The sequence below is a fragment of the Diceros bicornis genome, chromosome 24, assembly GCF_020826845.1.
Source record: "Diceros bicornis minor isolate mBicDic1 chromosome 24, mDicBic1.mat.cur, whole genome shotgun sequence".
Taxonomy (NCBI): Eukaryota; Metazoa; Chordata; class Mammalia; order Perissodactyla; family Rhinocerotidae; genus Diceros; species Diceros bicornis.
This window is the reverse complement of record NC_080763.1, coordinates 2,892,406-2,906,269: the sequence shown is the minus strand read 5'-3', so window position 1 is coordinate 2,906,269 and position 13,864 is coordinate 2,892,406. Positions and strand designations below refer to the sequence as shown.

General features: G+C 38.0%; 1 protein-coding gene across 11 annotated transcripts in view; it reads left to right on the top strand.

Moving 5' to 3' along the window:
• TXNDC16 (thioredoxin domain containing 16) overlaps positions 1 to 13,864 on the top strand; it is a 127,203-nt gene that overhangs the window by 72,854 nt on the left and 40,485 nt on the right. For all 11 annotated transcript variants that reach the window (XM_058566915.1, XM_058566916.1, XM_058566918.1 and 8 more), the window contains 2 exons: positions 11,673 to 11,839; positions 12,228 to 12,285. In XM_058566915.1, coding sequence (XP_058422898.1) covers positions 11,673 to 11,839; positions 12,228 to 12,285 — 225 coding nt within the window. The remainder of the gene's footprint in view (positions 1 to 11,672; positions 11,840 to 12,227; positions 12,286 to 13,864) is intronic.

The following is a 13,864-nucleotide window of genomic DNA, read 5'->3' as shown; positions in this document are numbered from 1 at the left end:
TATCCAACTTTTTGGTGTACAGCTTTTCATAGTATTCTCTTATAATGCTTTGTATTTCTGTGGTATCAGTTGTCATTTCTCCTCTTTCATTTCTGTTTTTATTTATTTGAGGCTTTTCTCTTTTTTTCTTAGTCTAGGTAAGGGTTTGTCAATTTAGTGTATCTTTTCAAAGAGCCAACTCTTAGTTTCATTGATCCTTTCTATTGTCTTTTTAGTCTCTATTTCATTTATTTCTGTTCTGATTTTTATTATTTCCTTCTTTCTACTGACTTTGGACTTTGTTCTTCTTTTTCTAGTTCTTTTAGGTATAGTGTTAGATTGTTTATTTGAGATTTTTCTTGTTTCTTGAGGTAGGCCTGTATTGCTATATGCTTCGAACTTAGTACCGCTTTTGCTGCATCCCATAAGTTTTGGTATGTTGTGTTTTATTTTCATTTGTCTCCAGGTATTTTTTGATTTCTTCGTTGTTCCAATAGTTTTTCAGTAGCATGTTGTTTAGTCTCTGCATATTTGTGACTTTTCCTGCTTTCTTCTTGTAGTTGATTTCTAGTTTCATAGCATTGTGGTCGGAAAAGATGCTTGATATGATTTCAGTCTTCTTAAATTTATTGAGGCTTGTTTTGTTTCTCAACATGTGGTCTATCTTTGAGAATGTTCCATGTGCCCTTGAGAAGAATGTATATTCTTCTGCTTTTGGATGGAATGTTCTATGTATATCTATTAAGTCCATCTGGTCTCTCGTTTCATTTAAGGCCAGTGTTTCCTTGTTGACTTTCTGTTTGGATGATCTATCCATTGATGTAGGTGTAGTATTAAAGTCCCTTTAATTTGTGTTGCTGTCAATTTTTCCCTTTAGGTCTGTTATTAGTTGCTTTATATGATTTGGTGCTCCTATGTTAGGTGCGTATATATTAATAAATGTTATGTCTGCTTGGTGGAATGTCTCTTTTATCATTATATAATGTCCATCTTTGGACAATGTTATCTTTTTTGGCTTGAAGTCTATTTTTCTGATATAAGTATGGCCACACCTGCTTTCTTTTGCTTGTCATTTTCTTGGAGTATCATCTTCCATCCCTTGTCTCTGAGCCTATGTTTGTCTTTAGAGCTGAGATGTATTTCCTGGAGGCAGCATATTGTTGGGTCTTGTTTTTTTGCTTTTTTTTTTGTGAGGAAGATCAGCCCTGAGCTAACATCCGTACCAATCCTCCTCTTTTTTTTCTGATGAGGAAGACTGGCCCTTGGGCTAACATCTGTGCCCATCTTCCTCTACTTTATATGGGACGCTGCCACAGCATGGCCTGACAAGCGGTGCATCGGTGTGTGCCCGGGATCCGAACCCGGGCCGCCAGCAGCAGAGCACGCGCACTTAACCGCTACACCACGGGGCCGGCCCTGGGTCTTGTTTTTTAATCCACGCAGCCACTCTGTGTCTTTGATTGGTGAATTCAATCCATTTACATTTAGAGAGATTATTGATACATGAGGGCTTAATACTGCCATTTTATCTTTTGTTTTCTAGTTGCTCTGTATTTCCATTGTTTCTTTTTCCTTGTATTTCTGTCTGCCGTTTCAGTTTGGTGGTTTTCTGTGATGTTTTTCTCCGTTTTCTCTTTATTTAGGATTTGCGACTCTGCTCTGACTTTTTGCTTTGTGGTTACCCTAAGGTTTGTATAAATGATCTCATAGATGAGATAGTCCTTTCTTTGCTGATAGGATCTTATCTCCCTTAGCCTATGCAGGTTCCATCCTTTTCTCTTACCCTTCTATGTTTTTGTTGCCACAAATTATCCTATTTTGTGTTGTGAGTTTGTGACCAAATTGAAGTGGTTATGGTTATTTTTTATGCTTTCTTTCCTTTCAGCCTTTATGTTATAATTAAGTGCTTACTAACCTATTCTGATCTAGAGTTGCAATTTCCTGATTCTGTCTGTCTATTTATCACTTTGCTCAAAGCTTTGTAAACCATGTGGTTTTGTTTCAGGTAGGAGGGCTCCTTTCAACATTTCTTATAAGGCAGGTGTAGTGGTGATGAACTCCCTCAGCTTTTGTTTGTCTGGGAAAGCTTTCATTTCTCTGTCATATCTGAAGGGTAGTTTTGCTGGATAGAGTATTCTTGGCTGATAGTTTTTGTCTTTCAATATTTTGAATATATCATTCCACTCTCTCCTAGCCTGTAGAGTTTCTGCTGGGAAATCGCTGATAGCTTGTTTGGGGTTCCTTTGTAAGTTATTTTCTTCTCTCTTGCTGCCTTAATATTCTTTCTTTGTCATTGACTTTTGACAGTTTTAATATAATATGCTTGGAGAAGATCTTTTTGCGTTGAGATAATTAGGAGTTCTATTAGCTTCATGTACTTGTATATCCAGTTCCTTCCCCCTGTTTGGGAAGTTCTCAGCTATTATTTCTTTAAATAAGCTCTCTGCTCCTTTCTCCCTCTCTTCTCCTTCTGGATACCCATTATCCTTATGGTGCTTTTCCTGATTGAGTCAGATATTTCTTGTAGAATTTCTTCATTTTTTAAAATCTTAGTTCTCTATTCTCTTCCACCTGAATTATTTCTAGATTTCTGTCTTTGAGCTCACTAATTCTCTCTTCCATATGGTCTGCTCTGTTTCCAATGCTTTCTACTTTATGTTTCATCTTGTTATTGTGTTCTTCATCTCCAGAATTTCTGTTTGGTTTTTTTAGAGTTTCAATCTCTTTGGTGAAGTACACCTTCTGTTCATTAATTTTGTTGCTGAGTCATTAAACTGTCTTTCTGAGTTTTCTTGTAACTCTTTGAGTTTGTTCATGACAGGTATTTTGAATTCTCTTTCAGTTAAATTGTAATCTTCTGTGACTTCAAGTTTGGTTTCTAGAGAGTCATCATTTTCTTTCTGTGGTACCCTGTTACTGTAGTTCTTCATGATGCTTGATGAGTTGATCCTCTGCCGGTGCATTTGTGGTAATAAACACCTTTCTTATTTGGGTAAGGCTTTGTTCACTTTGATTCTGAGCTGCTTCTGGTTGTATTTGAGAGCCTGCATTTTCACCCTCCCCTGCCTTTGCTAGAGGCATCATCAGTACTCTCCTTGTGCTGTTTGTACCTCTGAGGTTGCTGGTGCCTTGCTGCTTATGAGGTCATTGCAGTCCTGGATGTCACCACTGGGGTCACCAGGCTGTGAGCATGTCTGCTGCTTCCAGGGTTGCCTGGATCTGGTGTTCCCTCACTGACTCTTTGCAGGCTCTCCAGGGGCACGGGTGCTGCTGCTCCTGGGTTCTCCGGGGGTGCTGGCAGCACTGCTGCCTGGGGCACTAGGTTCATGGGTGTCTCTGTCACTGCCGGGGCCCCAGAGTCTTGTGTGCAGTCCCTGCTGCTGATAGGGCCAGTGTGAGGGTGCTGCCACTGGGGGCTGGGTCATGGTTTCTGCTGTGGCTCTTGAAGCCTCTGGGCGCAGGTGCCACCTGCCACTGCTGGGGGAGGGGCAGGGGTTAAGCCGTGAAAGCTGTTGCTGCTCCTGCAGCCTCTGGTTGCTGGTGTGTGCTGGTGTGCTTTTTGAAGCCTCAGGTCGGAGCACTCTGCCCCTGCAGGGGATATCCACGTTTGGCTGCTGTCTACACTACTGGAAAGACCAAGCGTCAATGCCAGGGGCGGTGGAGGGGGCTGGTTTCCCAGCACCGCTGTGTCCTGAAGCCTCAGGACACGTGTGCCAGCTGCCACCACTGGAGATGCAGGGACTTAGCCATGAGTGTGTTGTCTGCTCCTGCAGCCTCTGGCCACCAGCGTGGACTGGTGTGCTCCTTGAAACCTCAGGTCAGAGCACCACTGCCTCTGCCAAGAACATCCACGTTTTGGATCACTGCTGCTAGGGGAAGGAGAGGGGGCTGCTCCCCTAGTTCCCCTGCCACCTTCAGATGTATAGTTGCATGGATCTCTCGGGTGTTCTGGTATGCTGTGCAGGGAGTCCTTTGTTGGTCAGTGGATGTCCCACTGGTTGTAACTTAGGGGGGAGAGACAAAGGGAACAACTCACTCTGCCATGATGCTGAGCTCACTCTAAATTTGTTTTTGTTTGTGCATCTGAGATAGATCTCTGTCTCAGATCCAAGGCACTTGAATTAAATTAAACTTACTCTTTTATATAGGTAATTAGAAGGGTGCTATTATGGTTTATTCATTTAGCTTCCATTATTTCTTGAGGACTCATATGGCAATGTACAATAATTCATAGTAAGGTGTTGGCTCCTTGCTTTATTGTCTTATATTCTTTTTTTTTGTGGTAAAAGACACATAACATCAATTTACCCTCTTAACAATTTTTAAGTGTATAGTACAGTGTTGTTAACTATACGTACATTGTTGTACAACAGAACTCTAGAACTTTTTCATCTTGCATGACTGAAACTCTGTACCCATTGAAAAACAACTCCCCATTTCCCCCTTCCTGCAGTCCTGGCACCCACCATTCTACTTTCTGTTTCTATGAATTTGATTACTTTAGAGATCTCTTATCAGTGGAATCATGCAGTGTTTGTCTTTTTTGTAAGTAGCTTGTTTCACTTAGCATAATGTCCTCAGGTTTCATCCATGTTGTAGCATTTATCAGGATTTCTTTCTTTTTTAAGACTGAGTAATATTCCATTGTATTTATATACCACATTTTATTTACCCATTCATCCTTTGATGGATATTTAGGTTGCTTCCACATCTTGGCTATTGTGAATAATGCTGCAGTGAACATGGTGTGCAAATACCTCTTTGAGATCCATTTTTTCAATTCTTTTGGATGTATGCCCAGAAATGCGATTGCTGGATCATATGGTAGTTCTAATTTAATTTTTTGAGGAACCTCCCTACTGTTTTCCATAGCGGTTACACCATTTTACATTCCCACCAACAGCATGTAAGAGTTCCTGCTTCTCCACATCCTTGCCAATACTTATTATTTTCTGGCTTTTGTTGTTGTTGTTGCTCGATACTGGCCATTCTGATGGGTGTGAGGGGATATCTCATTGTGGTTTTGGTTTATATTTCCCTGATAGTTAGTGATGTTGAGCGTCTTTTCATATGCTTGTTGGCTATTTGTATATCTTCTTTAGAGAAATGTCTATTCAAGTCCTTTGCCCATTTTTTAAATTGGTTATTTGTGGTTTTTTTGTTATTGAGTTGCAGGCATTCTTTATATATTCTGGATATTAACCCCTTATTTGATATATGATTTGCAATATTTTCTCTCATTTTGTAGGTTGCCTTTTCACTCTACTGATTATTCCCTTCGCTGTACAGAGGTTTTTAAGTTTGGTGTAGTCCCACTTGTCTATTTTTGCTTTTGTTGCCTATACTTTTGGTGTCATATCCAAGAAATTATTGCTCATTCTAATGTCATGAAGCTTTCCCCCTATATTTTCTTCCAGCTTCAGGTCTTATGTTTAGGTCTTTAATCCATTTTGAGTTAATTTTTGTGTGTGGTGTAAGATGAGGGTCCATCTTAATTCTTTTGCCTGTGGCTATCTAGTTTTCCCAGCACCATTTGTTGAAGAGACAATCCTTTCCCCATTGTGTAGCCTTGGCACCTTTGTCAAATATCATTTCACCATACACGTGAGGGTTTATTTCTGGGCTCTCTGTTCTGTTCTGTTGGTCTATATGTCTGTCTTTATGCCAGTACTACATTGTTTTGATTACTGTAACTTTGTAATATATTTTGAAATCAGGAATTGTGAGGCCTCCAGCCTTGTACTTCTTTCTCAAGATTGTTTAGCTAGGGGCCGGCCCGGTGGCACAGAGTTTAAGTGCACGTGCTCCGCTTTGGTGGCCCGGGGTTTGCAGGTTCAGATCCTGGGCACGCATCGATGCACCGCTTGTCAAGCCATGCTGTGGCTGCTTCCCATATAAAGTAGAGAAGATGGGCACAGATGTTAGCCCAGGGCCAGTCTTCCTCAGCAAAAGGAGGAAGATTGGCATTGTATGTTAGCTCAGGGCCTGTCTTCCTCACACACACACAAAAAAGATTGTTTTGCTATTTTGGGTCTTTTGAGATTCCATATGAATTTTAGGATGGTTTTTTCTACTTCTGCAAAAAATGCAAGTGGGATTTTCATAGGCATTGCTTTGACTCTGTAGATGTCTTTGGATCATATGGACGTTTTAGTGATATTAAATCTTCTAATCCATGACCGTGAACATGAATAGTCTGTCTTTCCATTTATTTGTGTCGTCTTTAATTTCTTTCAGCAATGTTTTGTAGTTTTGAATGTACAAATATTTTGCTTCCTTGGTTAAGCCTATTCCTAAGTATTTTATTCTTTGTGATGCTATTAGAAATACGACTCTTTTCTTAATTTCCTTTTTGGATTGTTCATTGTTAGTGTATAGAAATACAGCTGTTTTTTGAGTCTTGATTTTGTATCCTACAACTTTGCTGAATTCATTCATTAGTTCTAATGGTTTTTTTGTGTGTGAATGTGTGTGTAATCTTTAGGGTTTTCTACATGCAAGATTATGTCTGTGAATAGAGATAATTTTACTACTTCTTTTCCAATTTGGATGCTTTTTATTTCTTTTTCTTGCTTAGTTGCTCTAGCTAGGACTACCAGTACTGTGTTGCGTATAAGTGGCAGGAGTGCCCATCCTTGCATTGTTCCTGATCTTAGAGGAAAAGCTTTCCGTTTTTTACCACAGAGTATGATGTTAGCTGGGGTCTTTTCATATATGACCTCTATTATGATGAGGTGATTTTCTTCTATTCCTAGTTTATTAAGTGTTTTTATCATGATATGGTGTTGAATTTTGTCAAATGCTATTTCTGCATCAATTGAGGTGATCATGTGACTTTTATCCTTTGTTCTGTTAATGTGGTATATTACATTTATTGATTTTCATATGTTGAACTATCCTTGCATCCCAGGGATAAATCCCACGTGGTCATGGTGTTTAATCCTTTTACTGTGTTGTTGAATTCAGTTTGCTAGTATTTTGTTGAGGATTTCTGCATCAGTATTCATCAAGGGTATTGATCTGTAGTTCTTTTCTTGTAGTATCACTTTGTCTGGCTTCGATAGCGGAGTGATGTTGGCTTCATACAGTGAGTTTGGAAGTGTTCCCTCCTCTCTTACTTTTTGAAGGTTTGAGGAGAGGCATTAGTTCTTCCTTAAATGTTTGGTAGAATTCTCCAGTGAAGCGATCTGGGCCTGGGCTTTTCTTTGTTGGAAGAGTTTTGATTCCTGATTCAATCTCCTTACTAGTTAATGTCTGTTCAGATTTTCTATTTCTTCATGATTCAGTCTTGGCAGGTTGTGTGTTTCTAGGAATTTATCCATTTCTTCTAGGTTATCCAGTTTGTTGCTGTATTGTAGTTCATAGCTGTCTCTCTTAATCCTTTTTCTTATTATATCCTTTTTTGAAAATTAATTTCTAAGTTAAGTAATTTGATAGTAATACATGAATTTTAGAAAAATATTGATAATCCCACCCCAATGTATGAATGTTTCTCTCACTTTTATATATTCTCCTATACTAATTTGTATGTACTAAAGATATATAATACATATATATAAAATATACAATATTTTTATAGGCATATAAAATTATTAGTTGTAGTTTTTATGATACTACTCCATTACTTTTTCTACCTATCAAGGATATTAGGGATTTTGTCTTTCCTCTAATGGAATGGATTATAACTTTGTTATTAAGAAACCACCGTGTTTTAAAAGAATTATACCAGCTTGTACGAAAAGTGACGGAAACAGCACAAAATGAAAAGAGACCTTTACTTCCCCAAATTTCTATGGTCAGGAAAAGGCTGAGAAATCTACTCAGCTGCACACACAGGCTGCCTTTTGTATACAAGAAAGGATGAGTTGGAGGACAGACCAAGAGCCCAGAGTTTGTAAGCAGGAGCCTCAGAGAACAACACTTAGGGAGTAGGACTGAGTCCTAATCAAGGAACTGGCAACATGGTGCCTGGATGGATTTCAGAATTGCTGTGCACTAGTGACTGTTGTCTGCCTCCTTTTCCCCCCTTTAGAACAGAAGTATGTATAGTGGTTATCCTCTGCCTGTTCTATCATTGTCTCTTGAGTATGTATTGTGGACAAATAATTTGTCTGTTTAGTTTACCAGTCTTCAGATTGAGAGGAATAGTTCTCAAGGAGCTATACCCAAGGTACCACACTAGAGAAGCCTCCTGTATACCTGGACTTGAATATAGATGATGAGATCTTAGACTTTGCACTGATCTTAAAGTCTGATGAGATGAGGTTTTGGGAGTCTTAGGGATGAGTGTATTTTGCATGTGGGAGGGGTGTGAATTATTGTAGCCAGATTCATATCACGTCTGTGAGTGTACATCCTTGCAAAGTACACTCAGTTCTCTCTCCAAGACCCCCAAAGCCTCAATGTATCAGACTTTGATTATATTTTCCAAAGATGGCAATAACAGTATCTCCCAATTCATAAGGTCTTCTTATCATTTGAGCTTATCACTGCACCTATCCAGTGGTGGAATCTGTGTCCCCTCTTCTTGAACCTAGTTCAGTCTTTGTGATTGCCTTGACCAATAGAATTAGGCTGAAGTGATGATATGTGACTTCTGAGGCTGTATGTCACAAAATGCCATGTGCTTCTGCCTTGCTCTCTTTGGTTGTTCATTCTTGAAACCCAGCTACCTTGCTGTGAAACTAAGCTTGAGGAGAAGCCCATGTGAAGAGGAATTGAGGCCTCTAGCCCACAGCCCTGGCTGAGCTCATAGTACATGGTCAGCAGCAGCTTGCTAGCCAGTGAATGAGCCATCTTTGTAGTGGAACCTTCAGCCTCCAGTCGAAATGCCCCATGAATGCCATGTGGAGCAGAGATGAGCTTGCAGATATATGAACAAAATAAATGATTCTTGTTATTTTAAGCATCACGTTTTGGGGTGCTTTGCTACATACACAGTGATAGATGCTCAGAACACACCCTCCAAGTGATCTTATTTGTTTCTGTGGTATTAACTATACTGATTCTCAGATCTGAATTTTCAGGACACGGGTTTCTTTGGAGTTCCTGTCCCATATATCTAACTACTAATTAGATGTATCTCTTATATGTCTAACTCCTAACTAGGTCTCTCTCTCCTTAAACTCAACATGTCTGACATTAGTGTGTGGTCCTTTTCCACCATCTGTTCTTTCTCCATTATCTTCGTTAATTTACTATCCAGTCATTCATGGCAGAAACCTGGGAAATCATTCTCAATTCCTGCATCTCCCTGCATCTAATTTTATGTCTTAAATATCTTTTGAATTCTTCATTCTAACAGCCAATGCTTTAATCCAGGACCTTGCCATCTCTCACATGTACTATTTTAGTTATAGCAACTGATCTGGTTTTTATTCCTCTATTTTCACTCCCTTTAAGTTCATACTCCCTAATGCTGGCAGAGTGACATTTTTGAAACACACATATATGATCCTGTTACAATAATTCTTACAATTCCTAAATGGCTTCACTTTATTTACAGAATAAAGCCCTATTTCTTAGGAGGATGTACATGTTTTTTTAATGATTTGGCACTTTGCCATATCTCTAGCCTTACTACCTGTTCCTCCTTTTCATGTTGTAATACTGAATTACTTATAGTTCTAAAATACACAAAGAATAAGCCAGGCTTTTCTACCCTTTTAGGCTGTTCGACCCATTTAGGTTTTGGCATAATTCAGTTCCGTGTGATTGTATGACTGAGGTCCCCATCTTCTTCCTGGCCATTGGCTGGTGTTGCTCTCAGCTCCTACCTGCTGTTCTCGGGTCCTGGTCATGTGGTCCTCTTAAAAAATTGTGGCTTTCTCCTTCAAAGCCAGCAGGACAATCTCACTCCATTGTGTTAGACAGAGTCTTATATAATGTAATCTAATCAAGGGAATGGCTATCCCATGAGTCCCACCCACACCTCAAGGGATTGGGATTATACAAGATTTGTATACCAGGAATCTTGGAACCCATTTTAGAATTCTGCTTACCATAGGTAAATGTAGGATTCTCTCTAAAAACTTGTAGGATTTTTTTTTTAATAATAATTAGAAAGTTTGCAAGAATACATCTTTCTGTGTATCTGCTTTTAACCACTATGTTGGTTACTCAGTGGGCTCTTTCAGTCTGGCACTCAGGTCCTTCAGTTGTGGGAAGCTTTTGTATTTATTTCAAATGTGTTGATCTCTTCCCTTGTTTCTCTCTTCTTTCTTTCTGGAACTCCTGTTATTTGGATGTTGGACCTCCTTCAATTTTATTACATTTTCTCCCCTGTTTTCCATCTATCTTTTGCTGTACTTTCTGGCAGATTCATTCAACTTTATTTTTCATTTCTTTATGGATGCAGTATCTTCCCATCTCCTTGAGCTTATCAGTGGTGGTTATCTGAACCTTGCTTCTTCCTGCATAGTCTGTGTTTCCTCTCTGTTATTTGTTTTTTCTGTTTGTTCTTGTCTCTCTCTTTCATGTTAGAGGCTTTCCTCGGATGTTTGTTACTCCTTGATTATCTGTTCATGATTAGAATATGAAACCAAAAAGCTGATTGGAAATTCTGAGAATTTGGAATTCTCAAGTAGATGGGACTTGTTAACTCTGAGCTCCATAGAGTTATTGGACCTGGGCTGCTTTTTGGTGAACTCTGATGTCAGTACCTTTAGGCTTTTCCTTAGGGTTATTCGAGGTCCCCAGAAAAAGGATCTTCCAATCTTCTACTGGAGGACAGAGTCTAGCTGCTAGCATTCTGGAAATTGAGTGTGAAGGGGCCTGGGGAGTGTCCTAGCATTTGGTTATTTAATTCACCTGCTTTTGGTGTGGTATTCACAGTCTCACCTGTTCCTGAAGTTCCCCCAGATTTCTTCTGGTGTGAGGGAGGGACAGTTGCCTAAGCTCATGGTGTTAGGGAGGAGAATCTAGGGATCTAATTGCTTCTCCAAAGCTTTTACCTAGTCCTCCTTGTTTTAGAGGCTTCCTGGCATTCCCTCTCCAATATTTCTCTCCCAGTTCCGGAGAGATACCAGGCACTGACAGTTCCTGAGCAATTTTAGGATTCTGCAGTTAAGATTGAATTGTTTCTTAGCTTTCCCTCTCATGGCTTAGGGTTTTGCTTTGTAGATTCTCCTAAGTCAGTTATTGTTCTGTTCTCCAGCTTCCAAAATTTTCCTGCCTTGTGTTTTTCTTTACATATATGTGTTTATCTCTTAAAAATCCTACTGCTATAGTTTTCCTGGGATTTCTGGAGGGAGTGAAATTAGGTGTGTGTATGCAAGCTGCTCTCTTAACTCAGATGTTCCTCATTGTTCTGTAATGTGTCATTTATTATATGTCAAGTTCTTACATGAAAGAATTTATTCCTTTGTTATTCTGTTTCATTTGAAATATCTCTTTCTTTATTTATCAGTACCACACTGTTTTATTTATTGTTTTGTTTGTTTCTTTATAATATGTGTATTCCTTATGGTTGTAATTTTATATTTAACTCCTTAAAAAATTTGTTAATTTGATAATGCTTAAATTATATAGATACATTGGGAGCATTAAATTTAGGAAATTGTGAGACCACTTCTGTTAATGTTGGATTTATTTCACAGCCTTATTTCTTACTCATGACTTTATTAATAAGAATCAGCAGAGTTTAAATCCAAATGTTGGAATAGTGAAGACATTTTATTCTTTTTTAAATGAAGACTGAAGTTGCTGAAGATCCTCAACAAGTTTCAACTGTTCATCTCCAGCTGGGATTACCATTGGTTTTTATTGTTAGTCAACAAGCTACATATGAAGCTGATAGAGGAACTGCAGAATGGGTTGCTTGGCGTCTTCTGGGAAAAGCAGGCGTTCTACTCTTGTTAAGGTATCTTAAACATGAAATATTCACTATATTTAGCAAAACACTAATATTTTCCTCATTTTTAAATGTGGTAATCTATTCACTTGTAAATAAACTCAAATGTCTAATGGATTCTAATATAGTTAGAAAGTTGCTGAGCTAAAGTCTATACATTATCAGCTTGATTAAAATTTAGACCTTTAAACTGTTAAATGAAGATGTAGATTAAGACAGAGACTAGAAAATCTGGTCTATGATTATGTGGAAAATTTCTCAGACTCACTAAATTGTAATCTTTTTTCATAAGCCTTTTTTAGTATAAGAACTTATAGTACTATTTTAGATTGACATCCTGGAAGACAATCATTCTTCAGATTAGCAATATAAAACATTTATTTCTATTTTGAAAAAGGGACTCTTTGGAAGTGGATATTCCTCAGCATGCTAATGTGGTCTTCAAAAGAGAAGAGGTTAGTCATTTTATGTATTGGTCTACAATGTCTGCTTATTTAAAGAAAGTTAATACATGTGATCCCAAAGTAATGTATGTTTATTGTAGAAAAATTCTATAAATTGCCGCTGTTCAAAGATGATTGCTGTTAACATTTTGGTGTGCTTTTCTCATTTGTTAGTCTATCTCTTTTCCCATGTTCATGTATATATACATATATACGTATTTTTAAGAAAATTAAGATCCTAATTTAAAAATTAGGATTTTTAATTAAAATTAGGATGCTATATATCCTACTTTTCACCTAAAATTACATTTAATTACTTGCTATTGTGGCTGTGATGCCTGCTTTGTACACTGTTTTGAACATCACTGATTCTTTCCTTTGGCTAAATTTCTGGAAGTGAAATTTGTCAAAGGAAATGGAAATTTTTAAGACTTTTAAAATACATTGTCAAATTTCCCCCTAGGAAGGTTGTACTTTTACTACAGGGTTTGAATCCCTTATTTCTCATGCATCTTTGCCAATACTGAGCATTAATCTTAAAAAAAATCTTTTCTATAGACAAAAACAGTTACTGTTTTAATGTACATGTCTTTGATTACTAAGGAGGTTGAACTTTTGAAGGTTTATTGGCCATTTATATTTCCTTTGTAAATTTTTGTTAATGTCCCTTTTTTCCTTAAATTTTTCCTAATTATGAGAACTCTTTATTTCCAAACATTTTCTAAATACTATATTCATATGCTAAAAAATTGGTTGATATGTTATAAACTGCCAGACAATTTAAACTGAAATTCTCTTGCCTAAGCCTATGGCAGGAATACTGGGTTAAGAATCAGAAGACTTGGGGGCAGGCCCGGTGGCGCAAGCGGTTAAGTGCGTGCTCTGCTGTGGCGGCCTGGGGTTTGCTGGTTCGGATCCCGGGTGCGCACCGACACACTGCTTGGCAAGCCATGCTGTGGTGGCATCCCATATAAAGTGGAGGAAGATGGGCACGGATGTTAGCTCAGGGCCTGTCTTCCTCAGCAAAAAAAGAGGAGGATTGGCAGATTTTAGCACAGCGCTGATCTTCCTCACAAAAAATAAAAAAAGGAAAAAAAAAAAAAGAATCAGAAGACTTGGATTCTGTTCCTTCTAGTTCTGGAACCAGATAAATGAATTAACTTCTTCAGGTTCAGTTTTCTCATTTATGAAATAGTCGTAAAACCTGCCCTTCTAACTTACAAAAAATTTTATAAGACAAAATAGGAAAATACTTTGAAAACGGTAGTCTTTTTTTTCAAATATGTGTAGTATGGGGTTAGTATGCTCTGCTTTTTGGCCTGTAGTGGAAAGAATACTTTCTGAAGCCATTTTTTGCTAGTAGATAAAGATCCTTAAATAAGAAATTGCAATATCTGTTATTGGGAAATAGATTTTATAGAAGAATTAAAGTTTATGCTGGTTTCCCACTTTTGATGTGTTAAATTGTTAAAATATAATACAAAATAATTTTGTGGAGTGTAAGGTAAGATAGGTTATATATTAGATAGTGTCCCGGCCAAGATGATTTCTGTCAAGGGTAGAATAGGCTTTTTTTTTTTTTTTTTAATAA